At 41.6% G+C, this 24,808-nt stretch overlaps 2 protein-coding genes across 4 annotated transcripts in view; one reads left to right on the top strand and one right to left on the bottom strand.

The window, feature by feature from the left end:
- Positions 1 to 16,599, bottom strand: part of Qrsl1 (glutaminyl-tRNA amidotransferase subunit QRSL1) — a 28,232-nt gene extending 11,633 nt beyond the window's left edge. The window contains exons 1-4 of the mRNA XM_050120503.1: positions 16,463 to 16,599; positions 2,323 to 2,482; positions 1,536 to 1,634; positions 394 to 490 (exon numbers count right to left, since the gene is read on the bottom strand). Of these exons, the coding sequence (XP_049976460.1) occupies positions 394 to 490; positions 1,536 to 1,634; positions 2,323 to 2,482; positions 16,463 to 16,486 (380 nt within the window). The 5' untranslated portion in view covers positions 16,487 to 16,599. The remainder of the gene's footprint in view (positions 1 to 393; positions 491 to 1,535; positions 1,635 to 2,322; positions 2,483 to 16,462) is intronic.
- Positions 16,546 to 24,808, top strand: part of Rtn4ip1 (reticulon 4 interacting protein 1) — a 41,734-nt gene continuing 33,471 nt past the window's right edge. Inside the window, exons 1-3 of one of the 3 annotated variants that reach the window (XM_050120505.1) lie at positions 16,546 to 16,691; positions 21,702 to 21,853; positions 24,108 to 24,176. In XM_050120505.1, coding sequence (XP_049976462.1) covers positions 21,728 to 21,853; positions 24,108 to 24,176 — 195 coding nt within the window. In that variant the 5' untranslated portion in view covers positions 16,546 to 16,691; positions 21,702 to 21,727. Of the gene's footprint in view, positions 16,692 to 17,076; positions 17,428 to 19,861; positions 19,956 to 21,701; positions 21,854 to 24,107; positions 24,177 to 24,808 lie in introns of those variants that run through there. The other 2 variants (XM_050120504.1, XM_050120506.1) reach the window with 2 other exon arrangements.

The following is a 24,808-nucleotide window of genomic DNA, read 5'->3' as shown; positions in this document are numbered from 1 at the left end:
TAAAAAAACCCAAACAATATACCTACATCCTTGTTAGACAACAGATGAGCTTACCCAGGGACTATGACTCTGATGTCACAGTCCCCACGAACTGACTGGACAATTGGTTTGGCAGTTGACGACTTGTGGAGCCGGTTCTCAGCACCACACAGGGAGGCTCTCAACTGCCTACACCTCCAGCTCAAGGGATGCAGTAGCCTCTTCCGGCCTCCACTGGCATCTTCATGTGCCTTTTACTTACACAGACACACAAATAAACAAACACAACAAAAATAGACTTAAAAAAAAAAAGAATCCTTAAGAAGTGACCTTGCTACTTTTAGGTACCTAAGTGCAGTGAAATTAAAGGCATAGATGTTAAATAAAGAGAGAGGAAAACTTCATTTTACTTACCCCATAGCAAACTCATCTAAATTTGTCTTCCCCATGAGTAGAGCTCCCTGATCCAACAACTTCTGAACTACCGTGGCATTGTAAGGTGGTATATAACCTGGAAAAATAATGTTTTTATTATATGAGAGAAAATAGCAAATAGGAAGTACAATTTTAAAATTTAATTAAGTAATTACTATTGGAGTATAAATTATTCTTACACTAAATAGCAAACTGTACTTTCTTCTACGGGTTAATTTTTCTTCTGCTGACTGCCCATCCAAAGATACTCATTACATCATTTACTATTTTCCAATCTGAAAACACTGAGTACTATAAAATGTTGCATGGTAAGACAGACCTAATTCATCTGACAATAATTCCTTATCATTATGCTCAAAAGCTCTTTTTCTTCTTCTTAGATAATGTTATGTCACACAGCAATTTATGAATTTTGTTATAAAGAGGCCTATGCACATAGGAGGTGGAGGCAAGAGGGTCTCTGTGATTTCAAGGCCAGTCCAGGTAACAGCGAACTCGGGCCAGCAAGGCTACATGGTGAGACCTTGTCACAACACCAATAACAACAGCAACGACAACAACAGCACCCACCCACAGATTGGAAAAAAAAACACAACCACAGATTAAAAAAAACACAACCAAAAATCCCTCTAGCTTATATTCCAAACCATACTCTAGCCCACGTAATGAAGAGGACTCAGATTTGTACTTTTAGTGGCAGCATTCTGAGTACCTTTTCTTTTTTCAACTTATCTTTCCTACTAGGAGCCAAATATTTTGATAAACATTCTTGTTTTCAAACTGACAGATTAAAGAATAAAACTAAGGATTACTACACAGTTCCAAGAGAACTGGTGAGCAGGTACTGATGAATTAATTCTCAGTACACACAGGAATAATACCAGCCAGTACCAAGTCCTCCTGAAAGGGTCCTAAATTTCATAAGCATTATTCATTCATAATGCTGGCCAACACCTAAGTTAATTCTGCATGTAGTGAGCATGCAGTGAAGGGGCAATAGTCTACCCTAATTCCCACAGGGTTGTAATTTATCTCAGGTTATCTTGAAGCTTCAGTATTTTATCTTTAAGCTGAAAAACACTCATTTTTATGAAAGTACTGATGTTGTGATCATTATTTACCTTTTAGCATGTTTGATGCACATGTTGTCTCGATGCCAGCTGTGCTGAAGTTGTCTTTTACAGCAACAGGAATTCCATCTAAATCTCCAAGTGACTGACCTGCATTCAAAAGCCACAAAGGGGGTTGGTGGTGGAAAGATGGCTCAGTAGGTAAGAGTGCGTGCTCACATGAGGCCGAGTTCCGATCCCAGTACCCACACCAAAGCTCAGCAGGGCCACATGGCTTATTCTTTTTTTTTTTTTTTCTTTTTTTTTCAGAGACAGGGTTTCTCTGTGTAACAGCCCTGGCTATTTGGCTATCCAGGAACTCTCTGTGTAGAGCAGGTTGGCCTTGAACTCACAGAGATCCACCTGCTTCTGCCTTTACGTGTGGGAATAAAGGTGTGCTCGACCACTGCCTGGCATGTGTCTTATTCTTATGCCGGCCTGTAACCCCAGTGTTGTGAGGGGTGAAGACAGGACGGTCACTCTGGCTTGCTGACCTGCAGCCTATCTTCAGGTTCAGCAGAAGACTTGAGGGAATAAAGTGGAGAGTGACAGACATAGGTACCCTCCCCCCACCCCACAGAGAACCCCAGAAGAACAAAACTCCAGAAATCAAGTTTACACTGGAAATTATTATAGAGAGGCACAATATAACATTTACACTAAATACTCAGTACAAGTTCTTTAAACAAGGGATTGTATCAAGTTTAAAGTTTTACTTACTGAAAGACATTGCTACACCCAGTTAAACTGTTCCTCTTGAAAGAGCAATGAAATACAACTGAACACAATTTACACCGACCTTGTTTGTATCTTCTCTCTGATTCTTCAGCTTGTTTTAAGGCTACCTCTTCTGATACAGTAATGTAGGCATTTAAATATTTGGTTTTCTTGATGAGGGAGAGACATTTCTTGCAGAGCTCTGTCGGTGTAACTTGGCCCTGTTTCAGTGCTGCAGAAACCTACAGTAGAGACAATTATCTCTTTATAGACTACACAAGTCCAAATCCTGAAGTGAGGGAGCCATAAACAATACAGTGTGAAACACAATGCACAAGCGAGGCTTGCTCAGAACCAGAGAAGCTATGTTTGAGCAGGACGGTGAGCAAAGAGCAGTACTCACCAGCTGGACGGTGGGAATGGTGGGGAGCACTCTTCCCCTTAGTGAACTAATTTTGTTTCTAAGTTAGACTTAGGAAAATAACAATAGTTTAGGCGAGCCATGTAGGCCCGAGGCAGTGGAGCCCAGCCTGGGTATAGGATGGGTACGGGAGAGCACGTTCAGGAGTAGCTTACTGTAACCATAGAACTATACAGTGAAGAAAGAGAAGCACTTTATGGCACTGAAAAAGATCTTTATATTTACTGGGGACTTCAGATAAGACACACTAGGTGTTCAGAAAAATGCAGAGACATATGATATACATCCACACATATATCTTCTATAAACTCAGGGTTTCTGGTTTTTTTTGTGCATTAAGAAGGCTGGTGGACAAAGGGTTAGAATAAAATGCATGAGAAGCAGGGCTGCAGAGATGACTCAGCGGTTAAAAGCTCATACTGCTTTTGCAGAAGACTCAAGTTTGGTTGCCAACATCCACCTCAGATGGCTCAAGACCAACTGTCACTCCAGGTCTGGGGAAGCCAACTCCTTTGTCCTTCCAAGCACCTGCACACATGCACGCATGCGCGCTCGCACACACTCTCATGCACATGCATACACACACATACACACACCAACAACAACTACAATAAAAATATATCTTTTAAAAATGCAGAGAAGTGACCTGCACCTCCTGTTTAGCGGTGAGACCTGAGATGCAGTGTGATTATTGGCCACGTCCTGAATAAGAATAGGTACTTGCTGATTAGACAAGGACAGTTAACAAGAAGTCAAAGATGCTACCAGGCTTTCTTTGGAGATAATATGCAAAGATAGCTCCGTTGTTCACCTGTTATGTGAGTTCAGGGACAAGAGGGTCTGGAAGGGAGTAATTCTTGACGAGTGTTTACCAAGAGCCAGGCACTGTTGGCTTACCTGTCTCATCGATTCATTAGCAAGTGAGGCATTATTAACGGTCTTGGACAAATGAAGAAGCTGAAGCTCAGAAGCTGTCATTTGCCCAAAGCCACACAAGAGATTGTTGTTAAACCTCCATATATTAGGAATATTGCTTAAGATGAGCCTCTCCACCAATGCAAATAATTCCAATCAGACCAAATTAGACCAAATTAAAGATGTCCACGTTTAATGCAGTGCTTCCGGGTGGCCCTAGAAAGCATGGCGAGGGGAAGGGAGCAGGGAAGACCCAGTGAAACCTGGAGACTATGGGTTCCTTTTCTGGGCAGCAGCTTAAATAGCCTGTGGGAGTGGTCCTGACCCTCCCTGGGGAGGGGTCAGTGCTTGGGGGACTTTCCTGGAGGTGGAGTCTGGACCAAGGCAACTCCTAGGGGGAGGGGACTTGAAATAGAGCTTCCTGCTCCACTGGCACTCTAAGAATGGGTGCCAGGAGCAGGAGTGACGTTTTCACTCAAACATCCCAGACTTCTTGGATATAGGGGTGTCAGAGGGCTGGGGTCTCACTTTTGACCAAACATCTATGGTATGTAATTTTTTTTATTGATAAGATTAATTAGAACAACACTTCAACAGTACAGGAAAGGGTGACAGTATACTCTCCTTACCACTTCAACATCTACTCTCACGGAAGAGTCTGTTCTCCATGTTGACTGTATTCTTATGTCTTAAATGTAAGCAACAGGAGTTTGCACTTATGGTAAGGGTCTGCAAACGATCTGCTTTTGGCTGCTAAACATATCATCAAAGCAATGGCATTCTTAGGGCTGAGCGCTGTGGAAAAACTATGGGGAAAAGGTTTAGGAGAAGTCCCTGGTGCTCATGGACAAGCACAAGAAAGACCCTTTACAAAGGAGGCTACGGGAGTAGTCCTGGGATGGGTTGGGCAGCTAGGCATACCTTAAGGAAGAAACTAAGTGATAAGAGGTCTGTTGCACTGTTTATATTAAATATAATGCTTCAGAAGGAAGGAGCTGGAGAGCAGTGAAAGATGACAGCTTGTTCTCATACTATGGAGAATGGGAAGAGAGAGGGCAGTGAACACCTAGGACAAGCAGACTCACACCCAGAGAGACAGACAAGTACAGGCAGGCCTCTCCCGAGGTAAAGCTGTACCAGTGAGGACTGTGCCTTTCTGCTCCCTTGGTTAGCCTTCTCAGACATTAAGCTGCTTTCTGAGTTAACAGTTGGTATGAGAATAAATGTAGGCACCACAGTCAGTCAGAAAGGGCGGGTGTCCAGGCGCACTGACTTGCAGGAGTGCTGCTTTTCATTTCGGCCATTTTTAGGGACTCCCAATTTGAGAAAATCAGTAAAGAAAATTGGAAAAGAGAAGTGAGACCGAAGATGCTAATTAGACAGAATGGGCTGAGTGTAAAGTATAATATGCAAATTAGACAGCTCTCCTGGGACAAAAGTGTGGCACTACATCTAAATATAAAACAACGTTAACTTAAAACACTGTCACTAAAAGTATCCTCTCCTGAAACTTCTTTGCCAATGGCCAGTGGGCTTTCCATCTTTGCTCCTACTATCTTGTATTAGAGAGTCTACTGAGAGGAAGGGGTAGGCACATGTTCTCTTGGTCCTCCATGCCTCTTTCCCATTCTCTCAAAAACCTCAGGGCATCTGAAGCCCGCGTCTCTCTTGTGTTGATCCACAGTCTGGCTGGCACCACCTATCACTGCTGGCAGTTTTAGTGCTGACGTCACTGTCATCTTTGTTGCTACTACTGGTTCACCTCCAACTTCAAGTTCACAGCTGGGTTTGATGGCTCATGTCTGTAATCCTAGCATTTGGGAGGGAGAAACAAGAGGGTTAGAAATTTAAGGTTAGCTTCAACTAGGTAGTAAGTATGGAACCAGCCTGGGATAGAGGAGAGCCTGTCTCAAAAACAAAGCAAACAAAACCAACCAAAACGAAACAAACAAACAAATGCAGTGGGAGCTCCTTCCGCTCCTTCAGCCTTTAAGATACCGGCCCACTTGGGCGTGGTCTCTTATACTATAAATGTAGCTGTAAAGCCTGCACTCACTCTCTTGCTTCTGGCTCTCACTTCTGGCTGCTAGACTCTGTTCCTGTTTCCCATTCGTGCAGAGGACTGTGAGCTAGGACAGTGATCTGTGAGTCTCCACTAAATAAATAACCCTTAATTATACATAATTTTGAACTAGTGTGGGATATTTTGTATCTTCCGCCATCATCTGACACCCAAACATGGGGACCAGTCCACACTTTTTGGGATCTGTCTACCAGCTGTGTGGTGTGTTGGGCACTGACTCTCCTGCCCACTACTTTAGCCAGTCCTTAGACAGCGACCCACATGCCGGCCCACACACTGCTGCCTGCAATCCCCGCGGTGCACACAGTCTGCAATTTGTACTGATGGAAAAATTTAAGTTTTCTCTTTATTTTGGGCCCCAACTCTCAAAGTCATTTGATCACTTTATTAACTGTTCTTAATTTGTTAAACAAAGCATATTTTTCAGTACCTATGTAAGCAACACATGCTGTTCACTACTGCTAGCGGCTCTTGGCCACATTGTTGCAACTGCGACACCTGCTGGCCGATAACAATCATTACACCTACTCTAAGCCACTGTAATTACTTTATGACAGATAGGATCTGAAAAACTACAAAAAATGACTGATAACAACCAAAAGTTCAATAATTATTTTGCTTATATTATAGAAGGTATTGTGTAAAACTTACACTATTTTATTTCCTATTATTTGATTCTAGGGATTAGCTTTGTTTTTGATATTATCTCACTAAAAAAATGGTACAATACTACAGAGAGGGATAGCATCAATTTGAATCTGTCAGAATCTGTTGAAAAGTTATTATATGTCCAAGGATGAGACATTATCTTTACTGAACAAGTTGGAATCCTCAGTGAGGACATTAAAACAGAACACTGGACAGGAGATTCAGACATTAAAAAAAAAGCAGTAATAAAAAGATTTGAAAAGACTGAGGAATTTATTGAAATTGATGAGCAGGGACAGAAGGTAAAGGACAGGATTTAGCCTCATCAGTATGTGCCAGACCTCTGGATGAATTAGAGTTTCAACTGCATATCCAGTAATTTACTCAGAAAGACCACCTGACACACAGTACCCTAAGGTAGTCAAAGACTATGCATGGGAACCAATATGTATGAGTGATAGAAAAGAAATAAAAACAAGCAATAGTTACTTATGAGCTACAATCACCATTTGTCAGGGAAATGGTGAAATGTGGGCTTCAAGCACTAAGGCCACTCCACACATTTGGCTTCAATTAATCTTAGCAGTCCTAGAATATGGACCTCAGCTGCTTTGGAAGTGTTATTGGAGAGAAGATGCAAAAATTTTAGAGCAAGAGGGGAAAGCAAAAGGATTTGAGACTTCCCAAGATGTAGAAAAAAGATGCGGGCAGGCCTGCTTTTCATCCCACCCAGCTCCTGCATGGCTAGCTTTACACCCGAATTAACAACACACAAACTGTATTCATATAAACATTGCCTGGCCCATTATATCCATCCCCTTTTTGGCTAACTCTCATATCTTGCTTAACCCATTTCTAATAATCTGTGTAGCACGAGGTGGTGTCTTACCAGGAAAGATTCAGCATGTCTGACCTGGCTGCTGGCTCCATCGCATCTGCCCTAAAGAGGAGAGGCATGGCGTCTGGCTCACTTCTCTTCTTCCCAGCATTCTGTCTACTACACCTACCTAACTGACCTATCAGGCCAAGCAGTTTTCTTTATTGATTAACCAATAAAACAACAGATTGACAAACGACCTTCCCACATCACCAAGATCAAATTCTTCATGATCCTCAGGAACAGGCTCACTACAATGAACACACCTTGTCCCTATGCAGCATAGCAGCTTTAAATGCATGGGACAGGATTCAGGAACCAGGAAAGAGGACTGAGTCATATATAAGGGTTAAACAGGGCCAGAGAGACCCCTTTATTGACTTCTTACAAAGATTAACTAAGGCTGTACATTTGGGAGTGACAGACCCTGAAGTCAAGACCTTGACTTGTGAAAATGCCAACTTAGAATGTAAGAAGATCCTTGGGCCTTTAAAGGTCAGATTAGCACCCATAGATGAATGGATCTTGCATACAATGAATGTTGAAACATTTGACTATAGTACTGAAGCTTGGGTAGGAGAAGTGATTTCCAGTGGTATGAGGAGACACCAAAATACCAAATGTTTTATAATTGTGGAAGAATAGAACATCTAAGAAGGGGCTGTAGACAAGGGATTCCTAGGAATAATGTCTCCTCTAGGAATAGCAAGAATAGGAGGACTCAGCCTTCTGGTATATGTAGGAGGTGTGGCAAAGACTGACATTGGACTAATGAATGTAGGTCAATAACAGACAGACAAAGCAACCCGATATCACTGGGAAACTCCTCGGGGGCCTCTCACAGGCCCCAATGTCCAACGAGGCCCAGTCATTCCCAGTCACTGTGGAGAACAAGTCTCACCAGGAAAATGAAACAATCCAGGGCCTACTGTAAAAAACCACACAATGCTGGATGATGGAATAGACCTGGAAGATAGTCAAAAACTTCAGTAGGAAATAGAAAATGTTTATTTTGGTAGACTTCTATAAATGATCAAAGACCAAAGCTAAGAGTGTATATAAATGGCATTGTAATTGAAGGACTACTAGACACAGGTACAGATGTAACTATCATTACTCCAGAATCTTGGCATCCAGATTGGCCTCTTCAAAAAGCAGATATTCAATTCCTAGGAATTGGAGCCCTATCTCAAGTAAAACAAAGCATGAGGTGGGTTAAATGCATAGGGCCAGACGGACAGAAAGGAAGGCTGATGCCATATGTAGCTAATACTGCAGTGAATTTATGGGGCTGTGACCTACTGCAGCAATGGAATACCCAGTTAGCATTCCTGCAGTCCCCAAAACTCATGTTTCTGGGAAGGATATTATGAAATACTACAAAAAAAAATCATCAGCCATCCAGGATGTACAAGAATACAAATCAACTAGCAAACTGTCAGAGGTACTAACAGCCTTGCCTTTAAACTCATATGGCTTAAACAATGGCCTTTAACGGAAGACAGCAGGAAGCAATTCTAGAAAGCAACGTCCCTTCTTCCAAAAAAGTTTGTTCTCATGGTTAGAGACACCATTTAGGGGTTATTACTCGCATAGGGTTGGGCATTTGGGTGGAAATTATGTAGGCCTTGAGATATCAAAAAAAAAGGGAAGGTTGAATGGGATAATAGGTAATTTAGTGTGGACTTATCAACACAAATAATAATAATATGAGTAATAGAGTGAATACTTGTGAGCTATTATCTATGGACAATTTACACTGGTATAATTTCTTGTATATTGATACAAGTTCAAATTATATTTCTTAATTGTGTTTACAATATTTGTATACCCATGCAAAGTTATTTTGTCACATTGCATGCATGTTTCTACCTCTGTTTAAGACATTTTGTATACTGATACAATTTTAGAATACATTTACCATATTGCATTATATATTTCTACCTCTGATTAAGAAATTTATACATTGTTTATATTTTGATGTCATTGTCCTCTTATACTGCACAGTTGTTTAAAGACTGTTTAATATTCTGATATGAAGTCTTAATCTTTAAGTTATATAGGTATTAAGTATTATAGGTCGATAGTCATTCATGTTTGTTATATTTTTAGTCAGACTAATTAGGTTCTTTATATACATAGAGATTGTATTCTGCATAGATAGGTTACCTTCAACCACTTCAAAGATCTGTAGAATATGGCATTTAAATAACTTAGAATCCAATTGCTCCTGGCAGCAGTGATCTATTCCTGAAAGAGTGTTGAGCACCAAAGACACTCCATTTGGAGTTTGTCTTCTTCTTGCCACAACTTGCCTTTGGGCAAGAAACTTCCATGCCTCGACCACTGATAAAGTGCACGATATCTGAACTGGACATGCAGGATACAAGAAAAAAAGACTGCCAAATCTTGCCAAGCCTTGGTAATATGGTTTTGAAAAATTCCCTGCCTTTGAAAATGGTCTGTCAGTTACTCTAGGCCTTAGCCAAAGTTGGTTGCTTCAACATTGCAAATGAGACTTTGGGTGATTGCTTGGGCACCAGTTGTCTCTGTCATCTACTGCACATTTTTGGAAGCTGCTTAATTGCACTTCCTGCCTATTCAAGTAATATTATCTCCCTTCTCAGGCCTTCGATGGGGTTGAAGATTAGATAGTTGTAGTTATCGTCCTCTTATGATCTAGCCAAGCCATTTCCAATACAAGACTTAGACTCCTTAGGATAGAATGATTATTAAAACATTTAGTGTATGTTCCTTGCTTAGTATTGTTTATGCTGGTTGTAATTTTAATCTTATACTTGATATCTGTTCCTAGTGTATAGTTTTGCATTAAGTTTGGACCTCTCTTATTTTTATTTAGAGTGATGTCATCTTTCTTTTTTTTAACTTTAAAGTATTTATTTATTTTATTTTAAATTTATTTATTTGTTTAATTAAAGATTTGAACTCTCTTATTTAAACAAGAGCGGGAGATGGGAGCTCCTTCCACTCTTTCAGCCCATAGCCTTTCAGATACCAGCCCACTTGGGCGTGGGCTCCAATATTATAAATGCAGCTGTAAAGCCTGCACTTGCTCTCTTGTTTCCAGCTCTCACTTCTGGCTGTAGACTCTGTTACTGTTCCCTGTTCGTGCAGAGGATTGTGATCTAGGACAGTGATCTGTAAACCTCCCCTAAATAAATAACTCTTTATTAAATGTAATTCTGAACTAGCATGGGATTATTTTGTATCTTCTGCCATCAAATAAGCAAACTCCTTGAAGTTCTTGTAGAATGTTACTTGGCCTCTCCATTCCCTGACCTTAGTTCACACAAACAGTTTCTTCATGTTGCTTCAGTTACCACTTAACTTGGCTATAGCCTTCAGTAGCCATTTTCCATATCCTAAGATCTCCTAAATCTCAGTTCTAGTTATCCCACATCTCCCACCCCTTTAACTCATTGATTATCCACACAGCCAGCGATGCAATAAGGGCTCCATCCCACAGTCATGAGGAAATGGATACTGTCATCAGGAAGCTGAGAAGAGGCCTCCAAGCTCCAGACAGACTGCAGGCTTGATGGACACCATTCTTTCAGCCTTGTGAGACTCAAAGCAGAGACATTACTAACTCTATGGTCAGGTGACCCATAAAGCCAAGAGAAGGCTATGTGACTTCAAATATGAAGTTCAAATTGTTATAAAGCAATAGAAGATGAATATGCCTGCTTTAAGAAATTTGGAAACTTTCTTTAAAAAGTAAAAGAAAAAAATATGTTTGAAAAATGCCATAATGAAACTAAATACTTGGTACACTAATTTAAAATTTGAGTAGGTCTGGAGATGGCTCAGCATATAAGGGCACTTGCTGCCAAGCCTAATGACCTAAGTTGGATCCTTAGGACCCATGTAGCTGGAGAGAACCAATTTCTGAAAAGTTGTCTTCTGACCTCCACATATGTCTATCACACAGCATGTGTGCATTCATACATATGTATATCTGCACAAAATAGATAATAGATTAAAATGGTTAATAATCTAACTGAACTCTTAAAGGGCAGAAGAGGAAAACTACACCTGTGTAACTGAGTAACTTCCTCACTCAATTAGTTACAGCCAGCACTTTGTTCAGGCACCTTCCAGGACACCGTACATTCCATTTGCATCCACATGTGAAGGCATGGCCAGAATGGCAGGAGAGCTGGGATGGTGTGATGCCTGGACATAAGGGAGAGGTGTTCCGAGGAGGCAGAGGTCACATGCATATTCTGCTATTATTATTATTACAGATGAAATAACTGCTTGCTTGAAGTCACAGAATTAGAAAAAAGCAGAGCTGAGATTCAACCAAGACCTGATCCTGTTTCTAAAACCAGCTCTCAGAGCCACTAAATCCCATTTCTTCTTTGTATGGCTATGATGTTTACTCCCTTTCAATAAAGTAGAGAACCATCCCATTAACCTACAGATAACATAAGGGTTTCATGGTGAAAAAGTAACTATCTTTCAAATGAGAATTCCCTAGAAAAAGGCAACTTTTAAAGTCAGTTGAGATGGCTCAGTGGTTAAGAGCACTTGTTGCTCTTGCAGAGGACCAGAGTTTGGGCCTGACACTCACATGGTGGTTCAAAACTGTAACTACAGTTCCAGAGAACTAGACCTCCTCTTCTGGTCTCAGAGCTATCCAGACAGTCATACACACGGATAAAATTAAAGCCAATGCCTAGTTTTTGGAGGAGCTACTAAAAGCTTAGACTATATCCACAAGCTTGAAATTGTCCAGAGGTTGTCCTGTACTCAGAGTCAAATCCTTCTCCCTATTATGGGCGTCTTGTCTCTCTGACCTATCTTCCTCCAGCCTCCTAGCTGATTTGTTCCTGGCATGCTGACCTCATGATGGCTTGACTGTGTCTAACTTGCTCTTGCTTCTTGGTGTGCACTCATTCTTCCGTCTGTCCAGAACATTATATCCCAGCTCTTCCAGACCCGCCCTTCCTTCCTAGCCTCTATTAAACACCATGCACTAAATCAAAGAAGCCACTCTGCCTAAACTATCCAACTCCACTTATGCTCTCCCTGTAATTTGCTTAACTTTCCTTCTCAGTACTTACACTATCTGAAATTATATCATTTAACATTAGAAGAAAACTTACTCATGATTATCTTCCTATCTAAAAACAGTGTTGTGTTAACAGGAAAAGAGCTTCTGTCTTCAACCAATCCTTAGTGCCTGGAAGAGAGGCATTCACTGAATATTACTGGGAGGACAGCTGTTTAAAACTGGGAATCTACTACTTACACAACAGTGATGGATCTGTGGTGACAGGCTCATCGTTTGAATTAGAGTGGCAGTAGTTGAAAGGGTTAGGAGGTGTGGTCTTGATGGAGTAGGTGTGGCCTTGTTAGAGAAAATGTGTCACTAGGGGTAGGCTTTGAGGTTTCAAAATCCCTTGCCAGGCCCAGTGTCACTCTCTTCCCGATGTCTGTGGATCTGGATATACAACTTTCAGCTACTTGTATACATCACATCTGCTTGTGTGCTTCCATACTCACTGCTATGATGGTAACAGATTAAACCTCTGAACTCTAAGTCAGCCTGATTAAAGGCTTTCCTTTATAAGAGTTGCTGCAGTCATGGTATCTCTTCCTAGCAATGGAATACTGACTAAGACAAAATCTTTATAGTTTAGAACTCTGAGAAGCTAACCTATAGAAACTATTGGATTAATTGCAATAGCCAGGAGTCTAATGCCAAGAAAACTAGGATCATGCCAGGATAGAGTACGCTAAGAGCTAAACCATCCTAAACACGTCTAGGTAACTACTGTCAGTGTACACACACACACACACACACACACACACACACACACACACACACCACGAGCCTGTTCCTCCTTGTCTGAAGGTCACAGAGTTTGAGCTTGTTTTTGCTCTACAACAGGTGTGGCTACAAATAAGAGATCCTGGCCTAGGGTGTGGTTAATCAGTATTTTGTGTGTTGCAGTAGATCTGCTCCACCTGAACAGAAGGTGGGAGAATTCAAGCCTATTCCTTGTGTCACGCTAATGAAGTCTGTTGCCTTCCCTCCCTCCCCTTTTGGAGTGAAGTACACAAGCTTCTGGAAGAATAAACGAGGAGGATTCAGTATTCTCTGATTTTCCCTCCCTGTTTCTGTCTCATCTTTCTTCTATATCTCTGTTCCTTTTCCCTAATTATTCTAATCCTCACGCCCCTACCCTGGAATTTATGAACCTGCTGCAGGCTAGGACCGTGGCAAGAGTCACCCCAAAAAGGTGATTTCTGATAAGTACCCTACAACACATCCTTTTTTCCTAAGACTCACTGTGCAACCTTGGCTACCCTGGAATTGAGACTCACTGAGATCCACCTGAGGTTGAAGCTGTGGCTGCCACCCCTCCTGGGCTTTACCTCTCATCTAGCGCCACATCCTGGTGTCTTGTCCCTGGGTTCTTCTGCTGTCCTAAGCTCTATTAATAGCCCCCTAAATTGCCTCAAATGCTCACAGTTTTGAGCTTCTCCCTCTAGCTGCCCCACCAGCATAATTTCTCTTTCTTAATCAATTATCTCAACTACAGTGTTAGGAACTAAGAGAACTGATTCAACTGACAGACTACAACATGGAGAACGAATCTTTCACTACTCTTGGGCATCTACACACATTAAAAAGCAAATGTGTACTGATTTAAATCTAACTAGTAAAGCTTGAAGCATTAGGACAGGAACGTGGAAAAATTATAAAGTAGACAGAATACTTTTTTGCCTGGTAAAATAACTACCGAACAGTTTTTGAATACAGTAGGCACTAGCAATATTTGCCAAAGGAGTTGTTAAGTAAAAGTCATGTCAAGGCAACTTCTTGGTCTTCCTTTAGGCCAACTCCCTTGTTATGGGTTTCCCCTCATGAAGTAAATGTTGTTTTCACAATGGTTCATTCAGTGTCAAAAAGGGGTAGCATACACACACACACACACACACACACACACACACACACACACACAATCTCTCTCTTCCACCAAAGGTGCTTAAGAGAGAAAAAGCAGATCATATTTTTTTTTATAGGTTGTATCTTAAGTTTTAGGGAGTCCCCACTCTTTTTAGAGAAATTTGGCAAGGCTAGCCTGTGTACAAGATCCTGTCTCAACAACAAAGAGAGAGAAAAAAGAACAAATTTGATTTTTCACTAACAGTAGGATATGTCACATACAACATAGGATAGCAAAGCAAAATGTATTTTGGGGGAAATTATTACTAAAAGCCAATGGATTTAAATGTCTCATTATAATTTATAATTGCTGAAATGCTGCCAGGATGAGAAACTTCCCTAATGGAGAAACAGAAGGGAAATGGTAGGCAGGACTGGGACGCAATACTGAGTTATCAGAATCGACCCAGAGACCCTAGTAAGCCACATACTCAGGGCTTTAATCACACAGATCTGTCTGTAAGTCTAGAGTGGGAACCAGGTGAAGTTTTATCCAAGGCCCCAGGTGATTCTGCCTGGGCAAGCAGATTGTGGCAAAGAAGGAGAGTTTAGCTTCAAGCAAAGCCAGGTGACCCGTATTAATACAAGAATAAGTGTTAAAAGTAATAATAAAGTCACAGAACAGACTATAGAGGGCTTAGTGATCTAATGACTGTGTGGAGTGAAGGACAGTCTGTGGGCCAATGGATTACAGTTATGCTCTGGGGTTTTGCTTTCCTTTTGGCTTGGTACAGTGGCACCTTTGCTTTAGCGTGTGTCATGGGGCACCTGGAAGAAATCTCCAGCAAGCGTCTAGGGCAGGGCTCCTTAAGTTTTTCCACTCACAATCCTTTTCTGCCAGTGCATTTTTGCAAAACCCTGGTATACTGGTATGTAAAGAAGGTATACAAATCATTTATTGATAAGTCATAAATGAATTTATTTTAAAAAAAATTTGGGAGGGGGCTAAAAAGGTGGCTCAGCAGTTGTGAGCACTGGCTGCTCTTCCAGAGGTCCAGAGCACCCACATGGCAGCTCTCAACTGTCTAGAACTATAGTCCCATGGGATTTGATGCCCTCTGGCATGCAGATATGTATGCTGACAAAATAGCCATATACATAAAATAAATATTTAAAAAATTCTTTGGTAGACATAATTTTATTATCTATTAAAGATTAAAACAAATTTGCACATGCTTGTTTCTTTTTAAATAAATAAATCTTGGCGGACTATTTGATACTGCAGAATGTAGCTGCTTCGATGTTTTTCATTTTTTTCAGCTTACCAATATTTCGATTTGAAAATTATCAGAGTGCTGAGAACAGCCCTTTGCATAAATACTCTGCACAAAATGACGGGACCATGTTTAGGGCTATATCAGAAATAGCTGAATAATCTCACATCAAAATTCATTTAATAATTTTTTAAGTCAAACTCAAGCCAATAACTCAAACAGCTATTTTTAGAATCAAGAACCTTAACACAATAAAATCCAAAGATAAACGAATTTCATACAAGCTTATGAAAGATTTAGGAAAATATTTAAAGTTTTTGCTTCCTGCAAAAAGTTACGTTTCTACAAGTTTAGAGAAGCGGCATATACAGATAAAAGAACCACTGCAATCCATAACACACACACACACACACACAATCCCGCTGCTATTCATAACACACAATATTCTTGATTCTGACTTGCGATGTTTCAGCCAGTATCAGTCGGGACAGCAAACAGTGTTCTGAACCTTGCTGCAGTGAAGTCGGGAGGAAGCATCGGTGAGTGCTTCAGAAACACCTTAGATTCACAACGTTAGAATCTTCCTGTCTCTCAGATCCCCGCCTCCTTTAAACTGCTGTCAAAATTTCTGCTATGTATAGGTTGCGACCTACAGCTTTCGCAGGGGTTCAAATGTTATGTCCAGGAGTGACGGTAGTGGTAGGGATCCTAGTTATTTGGGGATCTCTAAAGATACAGAATGCAGCTTTTCTTTGAGCCACCAATTATTTCGCAGGAATTTTGCAGGCTGCAAATTCGCCCCACCCCTAAGCGAGTACAGCTGGGATAGGGTGAAAACTTTCCCCAAATCGCGCTGGAGCGATGTAATTCCACCCCGTGGCTCAGCGGTGCAAACATTTCTCCTGACGGGACGGGTATGGTGGTGAACTGCCTAAAAGTGATAGGTTCAAATCCCTCTGGCCACTCAGGAATGTAGGCGACCAGGCAGCCTGAGCCGTGCCGGGTGACCCGGGGCGACCTTGACCTCGGGGTCCTCGAGTCTCTCCGCCCTCCCGGGTTCCCTCCGGGCCGCTTCCACTCACTTCTTGGAGAGTCCGGCCCAGCATAGTCCTCGGGTTCAGCCCGGTACCAGAGGGGCCCGGAGCAGAGGAAGAAGTCGCCGTCTGCCACTAGCAGTGCATGGGCGCAGACATCTTGGATCCTCACGGGCCTCTTCAACACCGAGCGCTTGGATTGGTTGAGCTTCCAGCTGCGGAAATGATCTCTGCACGCGATTGGTTGGCGCTCCGGGCCGCAGCGGCGCGCGGACAGGCAAGGAGACCGGGGCTGGGGTCGCGTCGGGACTCGGAAGATTCCAGACTGCCGACAAGGGAGAGCAAATGCAGTTTGCTCGCCCCGCCGAGGGCTCCCTGCTTGTTCGGTTTTTTCTTTAAGGGGGAGGAGAGCCAAAGGGGCAATGGACAGAATATCGACTGGACGTCAACTAGAGCCTTTCTGATGTGGGGAGCATTGTAGCATATTTTCCTCCTTCCATTGCTTCTTTAGGTTGAGTTCGTTTCTGGAAGCTCCTCTCCCTTTAATTGACAGTGGGTTTAGCAGAATTTGGCTGAATTGAAGTGGGGCTAGTTTGACCCACTCCAGGTGGTGGTTTCTTTTCCTTTTCCTTTTTTTTTTTTTTTTTTTTTTTTTTTTTTTTTTTTTTTTTTTTTTTTTTTTTTTTTTTTTTTTTTTTTTTTTTTTTTTGAGGACGCGGCTCCATCCCTTCCCAGGATGGAGGTTTTGAAGTCTTGTGTACTTAGGAGAAGTGCATGTGCCGCCGCCGCCTGCTTCTGGAGAAGCAGAGTTATCCCAAAGAGGCCATTTAGAGAGATTAGTACTACGCCTGCCAGAAGCACTGTTATGCCCGCTTGGGTGATAGATAAATACGGAAAGAATGACGTTCTTCGGTTCACACAAGACATGCTGTTACCTATCATACACTATCCAAACGAAGTCATTATCAAAGTCCATGCTGCCAGTGTAAATCCTATAGATGTTAATATGAGAAGTAAGTTGTCCAGTCTTTTTTTTTTAATCAAAATTTCATTAGGCATGCAGATGTTTTGTTTGTGTGGTTTTGTTTGTTTCTAAGATGAGCTTACTATCTAGTTCATGCTGGCCTTCAACTCATGGTACTCTGCAGTCTCCACTCGGGCAGCTCTGCTTGCCCTGCCCTCCAGTCCTGGGATGGCAGGTATTGGCATAAAGGAATCATTTAGGTTTATTATTGCTACATTTATTTATTTTGTGTTTGGGTGCGTGGGACAGTGCTCAAGTGGAGGTCAAAGGACAACAGGTGGAAGTGGGTTCCTTCGACTCCAGCCATCAGGCTTGGTGGAAAGTGCCATACAGGTAGAGCCCTCCAGAGTCGGGTAGGTCTTTTGATAACATCCCTGTAAGTAGTTCCAAAAATTTGAAACCACAATAGCTAAGGACCACTTTAATCTTTTATTAAGTGGGTTTGATTGCTTCCTTTCTATTGTGAATTGGGACTGAGAAGTGGTACCTGAGGTTAATTTACTGGGTGGTAATCTTAGGGTCAGGTATAGGTTTCAGAGTTTGGTTATGTTTCCCCAGTGGTTCAGAGTTTGGGTTTATATAATTCCTGTATCCTCCTTGCTCTCCAGTTATTCACAGCTTCTGTTTCAGGCCTAGGGAACCAAGCAACAGAACAGGAGTCCAGGATATGGGCACGGTATTCTCATTCTCATATTGCATTTTGCCCTCTGTACCTAAAATGGGTTTTCTTGTTATACACCTGTTGAAATTGGGATAATATCAGCCTGCTTTCTCTTGCTGGGCCACGTTGAAAAGTTTGGAGAGAGCATTTCTTATAGCCTGTACTGTGGTTCTATTATAATAGTGAACGTATTGGTTTGTATTTATGAATTACTTTAACTCTGGAAAAATTTGGCAAAAAATATTGTCAGTCTTGCTTGTGGGCACTCAGTCTGTGTCTTCTGGAGATGAACATGTTTTGAGATGACTGATGTCAGTCTTGATTCCCAGACAGGTAACCTCCCAGTCTTTAAGGGAGCTGCCGTGTATAACCCTGGGTCAGTAGTCAGAAGGGTTTGTGTGTGGGACTTCAGTTGCCTTCAAGGCCCCAGAAGCAGCTCTCAGTACTGTGAGGCTAACTTAATTTCTCTGTTACACAAATCTGCTTCCAGATTAAGTTAAAAGTAGAAGAAAATGTTGAAACCAACTTCACTTTTTTTTTTTTTTTTTGCCAGAAATGAGCGATAGAGTAGCAATTCTTAAATTTGGCTTCAAGTCTCATTTGTATCTAAAAAATACTGGACTTTTATAGGAGCTATAATAATCTAATCAGAAATTTGAACAAATGCTAAAAATTTTTATTTTAAAATACAGTAAATACAGAATTAAAATAGGAGTAAAGTATGAAATGACTGAGATACAGTTCCATATGTGAACTGCTCAAATGGGCAGTAGTTGATAAAGCAACGGATTTACCTCCAAATAGGTTACTGGGATATAAGAGCTGTTTATGCAAAAGACACTAGATTTCAAATATTTAATAAGAAAAGAGTTAAACACATCTCCATCAGATTTTTATCAGCACCAGAGGTATAGCTCAGTAGTAATTCCTTTGTGTGGTGTGTCCCTGGGCAAGATCACCAGCATTAACAGCAACAGCCAACAACAAGAACTACATGTTATCTTGGCAATATTGTGGATTTGAGTAAAGTATTCCAGAATTACTTTTGTTTCCTTTACCTGCAGATTAACTATTAGTAATAGCTTTTCTTTAGAGGAAGAGATTTTGAGAAAGGTTTGTAGTCTTAAAATGTTTGTAGCTGGAAAACTCCTGAAACTAGGATAAGAGTTGACCCATTGGTCAGAGCACCTGCCTGCCCTGTGCGGAGCCCTGGGTGTGAGCCCCAGCGTTCTTAAGCTGGGTGGGCAGTGCTTACCTGCTAGCAGTGGAGCACTAGAGCAGTGGAGGCTGGAGGAACAGAAGGTCAAGGTCATTCTCTTGGCCTAGGTGTTACAACTTATTTATTTATTGGCCTTTTCAAGACAGGGTTTCTCTGTAGCTTTGAAGCCTGTCCTGGAACTAGCTCTTGTAGACCAGGCTGCCCTCAACTCACAGAGATCCTCCTGCCTCTGCCTCCTGAGTGCTGATATTAAAGCTATGTGCCACCACCGCCTGGTTTATGAATAATTTTAAAGCAGTATAGCCAACGGCATATACAACAAAGTTTGATTTGTTTAGATGGGATTAAAAGAACTGAAATTGATGACGTCTTGGGGATTTTCTAAATTAGCCCAACTCTGGTCAAGTCAAGCCTGTGTTAGTGGGAGGCACTCTTGTCTTTCTTAAGAGACTCTTGTGGGCTGGACTGGGCTGGCTACAGGCTCTGTGTGTCTGAGGAAGAGCTTGAACTACTGCCCCTCTTGCTTGTGTTCCAGATCCAGGTGTGTGTGCTACCACCTGCAGCTGGGATGACAAGCTTAAACCCCATTTTGTCCCCAAACGGTTTCCGTTTCTTACTACAAGCTGGCTGCATTTTGGTAAGATGAGCTTAGCTGGACCTGGCTACTCTTGGTATATTAGCGTTGGGCATATTAACATATTAGGGTTATTAAGAAAATGGTTGAAAACAATCTGAACTGTTGGCTTGGGCTCTCAGAAAGGACCGAAACCGTTTTGCAGCTTTACAACTAAATTGTGCCAAGGCAAAATGTACACTTGTGTTCTCAAGCCACAAAGGGTTTCAGGAAGTACACTGCTATGTCTTAGCAGAGGGGAAAAATATAAAACAGGAAAAATGCCCTTGGTGAGTGTTACGTGCACTGTGGGCATTTTCTGTGGAGTGCAGTTCCAGCTGGCCAGATGGCAAATGTGGAATGTTGGTATAAGGACCACCAGCTTATGTTTTTCTGGGGCTATCCCAACTTTCATTTCCTCCCAAGTGCCTAGATTTTTTTTTCTTTAGAAAAACAACTCTGCAGACTACCCACCTGTCAGCATCTCCGCTTATCTGCTCTTCACTTTGCCGCTGGATTGTCACTGCCCATCTAAGGCCAACCTTCTGCTGGTCTTCTTGATCACATCCTCCCTCACTTAACTGGGGTATCTCTCCTCTCCTGCATTTCTCTTTTCTTTTATAGTGGGTCATTCACACAGCATATAACTTTGTGATTATTATTACTTCTTTTTCTGCCACTGTTTTATTTAGAGTCTCTTCTCTGCTTTTGTTCTTATTTGAAAACAGCATTAAATATTTTCAAAGGCCTTGACTTTCAGAACTCTTCTGAAGTATCTAGGCCCATTTATTACGTTGGATTATTATTGCAGATAGAGCAGTTAATTTATTTGAACTAAAAGAATGGTTTCAACTTTACTTACCTGTTTTCTGTGTAAATATCCTTAAAGGAAAATGGTATGAGCCTCGTGTAGTGCCACACATCTTTCTTCAGTCCTGTCACTGGGGAGGCAGAATCAAATGGATCTCTGTGAGGCCAGCTTGGTCTGCATAGCAAGTCCAGGTCAACCAAGGCTACACAGTGGGACTCTGTTTCAAAAACAAACAAAGAAAAAAAAAATCCCCAAACCAATGCACCCTACCCCGCAGGTATAATGCAGTTGGCCTGATCAGACACATCAGATGTAGCTCAGTGGCTCTTTTCCACTAAAATTCTTTGCACTTACTCAAAATCATTATTCTAGACAGATTTTTAGGAAATGGAGACTAGACCTCTTAAACTCAATCGAGTGCTAGTATCGGACACTTTACTATGTATGAACTCTTTAACAGCATGAACGTTTGTCTTCTTTACCAGACTTAGTACTAAATGTCTTTGCTCGTAAAAAATTCATTCAAGTGTGGGGACACATCTCTATAGTCCCAGCATTTTGACTGAGATAGGAGGGCTAGGAGTTTAAAGCTAGCCTGGGTTACACAGCAAATCTTGTCTAAATACTTAAAAGGTTTGCAAATGAGTAAATTAATAGAGATACCATCTTCAAAGAGCAATTGTATAAAAGAGGATTCTAAAACTCCAGAAGGCAGTTTTGCAGTTTGAGTTTCAAAGGACTTTGATCAATTGTGGTTTTAGCGATTGCAGCTTTCTAAGTAATTTTCTTTGAAAGGAACAACACCCCGTTGTTTTTACACTTTACTGTGTGGTGGCAAAACTGTGTGGTTGTGTTAGAGTCTCCTTTTGAGCATATGACATTGATCTGACTGTGTGCTATAGTATTTTAAAGTCACTCTGACCTTTTCCTTTAAGAAGCAGGTCCATTGTGTTTCGTAGGTGGTTATGGAGCGACTGCCTTAAATATGAAGCGTGATCCTTTGCATATAAGAACCAAAGGAGAAGAGTTTCCTCTGACTCTGGGTCGGGATGTGTCTGGCGTGGTGATGGAGTGTGGGCTTGACGTAAAGTATTTCCAGCCTGGAGATGAGGTGAGTTAATCCTTCCTCCTCATTGTCTCGCCTCCCTCTCCTTCCCCACTCCCTCTCCTTCTGCTTTCATCTGGTTTTCATGTAACTCAAGACACATGCATTGTAAGTGTCTTAGTCACTGTTCTATTGCTGTGAATAGACACCACGGCCAAGGCAACTCTGATAAAAGGAAGCCTTGAATTGGGGCTGGCTTGCAGTTGTAGAGGGTTGGTCTGTTATCATCACGGTGGGATCATGGTGGCTCACAGGTAGGCATCGTGCTGGGGAAGGAGCTGAAAGCTTACATCCTGATCCAAGAGGCACTGGGCCTAGATGGGATTTTAACCCTTAAAGCCCATCCCCAGTGACACACCTTTTCCATCAAGGCCACACCTCCTAATCCTCCCCAAACAGTTCATCAACTGGCTACTAAGCATGCACATACATGAGCCTACGGGGACCATTCTCCTTCAAACACCACAAGGTGCTTTTGAACCTGTGATTCTGCTGTGCCGACCTCCCAAATGCTAGGCTTACTGGCACATGCCACCCTGCCCGGCTCTCTTACTGGTTATTCTTTGAAAATTATTTTAGATTGCGTATAGCTGGGTCTCGGATTTGGTTTGTAGCTGAGGATGACTTTGTGCTTCTAATCCTTCACCTCCCAAAAATTGGGATTGCAGGTGTGTGTTACCGGGCTATCCTACTTCCTTTCTTTGGAAATAGACTGTTTGTCTCTTCCGTATGTGCCTTGAGCAGGGCACTTGTTTCTTGTTTTCTTTTTTTTTTTTTCTTTTTCTTTTTTTGTGAGACAGGGTCTTGCTGCTTGGAACACACTATATAGCTCGGGCTTATCTTGAACTTGTAGTAATACTTTGGCCTCCTTAGTGTTAACATTACAGGCATGAGCCACATGCTCAGCTTATACTTGAATTTTCTAAATTTCTAAATTCTTAAGAATTGTAAGACTTTAAAAACATGTAGGATTGTAAACAGAGTATGCACTCTCATTCCCGGCCACCCAGACCCAAATAATCACACAGAAAAACCATATTAATTGCCATACTGTTTGACCAATGGCCCAGGTGTATTCCTAGCTAGTTTTTATATCTTAAATTAACCCATTTCTATTATTTTATATTTAACACAAGGCTCATGGTTTACTGGTAAGGTACTGGCATCTTTCTCCTTCCTCAGCTGCATGGCATCTGCCTGACTCTACCTTCTTCTCTCTACATTCAATTTTGTTTTCCTGCCTGCCTATATTATGCCCTGCTATAGGCCAAAGCAGCTTCTTTATTAACTAATGGTAATAAAACATGATTCAGAGCATACAGAGGGGAATCCTACATCATAGGATTAGGAGGATTCATTTTGCTTGAGTCTTTAAATGACAGTTTGTCCCTTATTGGTTAGCTGGTTTTGAAATAGCTAAAGTTTGATATAATCTGTCACTTGTCACTTTGTGCCAAGAGTTAGTAGTTAACTCATAATAATAGCATGTTCTGGTTTCTTTTCACAGAGAAGATAATCCCTGCTAGTCAGTACAACCAGCCAGTTTGCAGTTGAGGAAGCCCAGCTATAAAGTGGCGCACAGGCAGCTGGGAATAGTGTGGTTTTCCTGTAATCCCAGCACTAAGGAGTCTGAGATGTGAAGCATTACTCTAATTAATCTTTATCAATAAAAAAATTGAGAGTCAAATATTTGGATAAAAACCTGAATGATCAGAGAGCCAGGAGCAGCTGCCAGTTGCTTCCTATCTCTTCCATTCATCTGTCCAAAAGGGCCCAGATCCTGTCTCTGCCCCACCTTATCACTTCTTGTCTCCTCTCTCTATGGTCCTCCAAACCTCTATGGTCAGCTAGTGATGGCTCCCCACTCTGACTCCAAACAAGCTTTATTTGTCAGAACACTATGAAAATATCACACAACAGAGATGAGAAGATTAAAAGTTTGAGGTCATCCTGTGCTATCTGATGACATCCTGTCTCAAAAATACATATAAGTAAATAAAAATTCAAAGCCAGAGCTAGTAAGTCATCGTTCTCCGGCAGAGTCTAGCAGAATGTGTCAGGTATATTAGTTTGTATGTCCAATGTGGTTTGAGTTGATAAATCCAGAATCATACTCAGCAATGAATTGGTATCGTGTGAAACTTAGCTTTTTGCACTGGAGCCCCCTCCCGCTCTGGGTAGCCGTGTGTTAGGGGATACCTTCATGCTTAGCGTGGGTCAGACATGGCTGTTCTAATAAAGCTGCACATCTGCATTTCAGGTCTGGGCTGCAGTTCCTCCTTGGAAACAAGGCACTTTGTCAGAATTCGTCGTGGTCAGTGGGAATGAGGTAACTCACGCGCCGCCTCTGCTGAAATGCTTAACTGTAAGGAAGACTGGTAGGCGTCTCGAAAGTTAGTGATGTCTTTTCAGATTAGTTTCATGTTTGACAGGCAATGTTGAGAGAGCTAAAATGAAGACTAGGAGACTTTGAAAGGGTTAAAACTATTCGGTGTATTTATTAGCGTTGCCTGCTGAGCAGTTTTCTATATCCGAAGACTTGGGCTGAGGTTTAGAACCTACAGTGTTCTTTGCTCTACCCAGTGTGAACCAGTTATACCCAAGGGAGAGACATGGAGGTATCTAATATAGTCAGGGGACCTAACAGTTAATAGAGGAAAAGGATTGACAGAGAGAGCCTGGAGGAGGAATTAGAGTTACTGGGCACTGGGAATTATAAGGATAGAAAATATTCTAGAAAAATTACATTTTAGAAAACAGAGTTAAGGAAGCAGTTGGTATCAAAAACAAAATGTGTTTATCAGGGTTTGAGGCTTATTTGAATTTATCTCTGAGTATAGTCCAGACTAGCACCATTATTATATATGCTCTTTTTAAATAAACAGTCAAGTAGTATGTCTAATACTTGGGATTATTATATATGGTCTTTTTTCTAAATAGGCAGTAAAGTAGTATATCTAA

The sequence above is a fragment of the Alexandromys fortis genome, unplaced genomic scaffold (assembly GCF_014885135.2).
Source record: "Alexandromys fortis isolate MF-2015 unplaced genomic scaffold, M_Fortis_MF-2015_v1.1 scaffold_175, whole genome shotgun sequence".
In the NCBI taxonomy this organism is placed as follows: Eukaryota; Metazoa; Chordata; class Mammalia; order Rodentia; family Cricetidae; genus Alexandromys; species Alexandromys fortis.
This window is presented reverse-complemented; position numbering and strand designations above follow the sequence as displayed.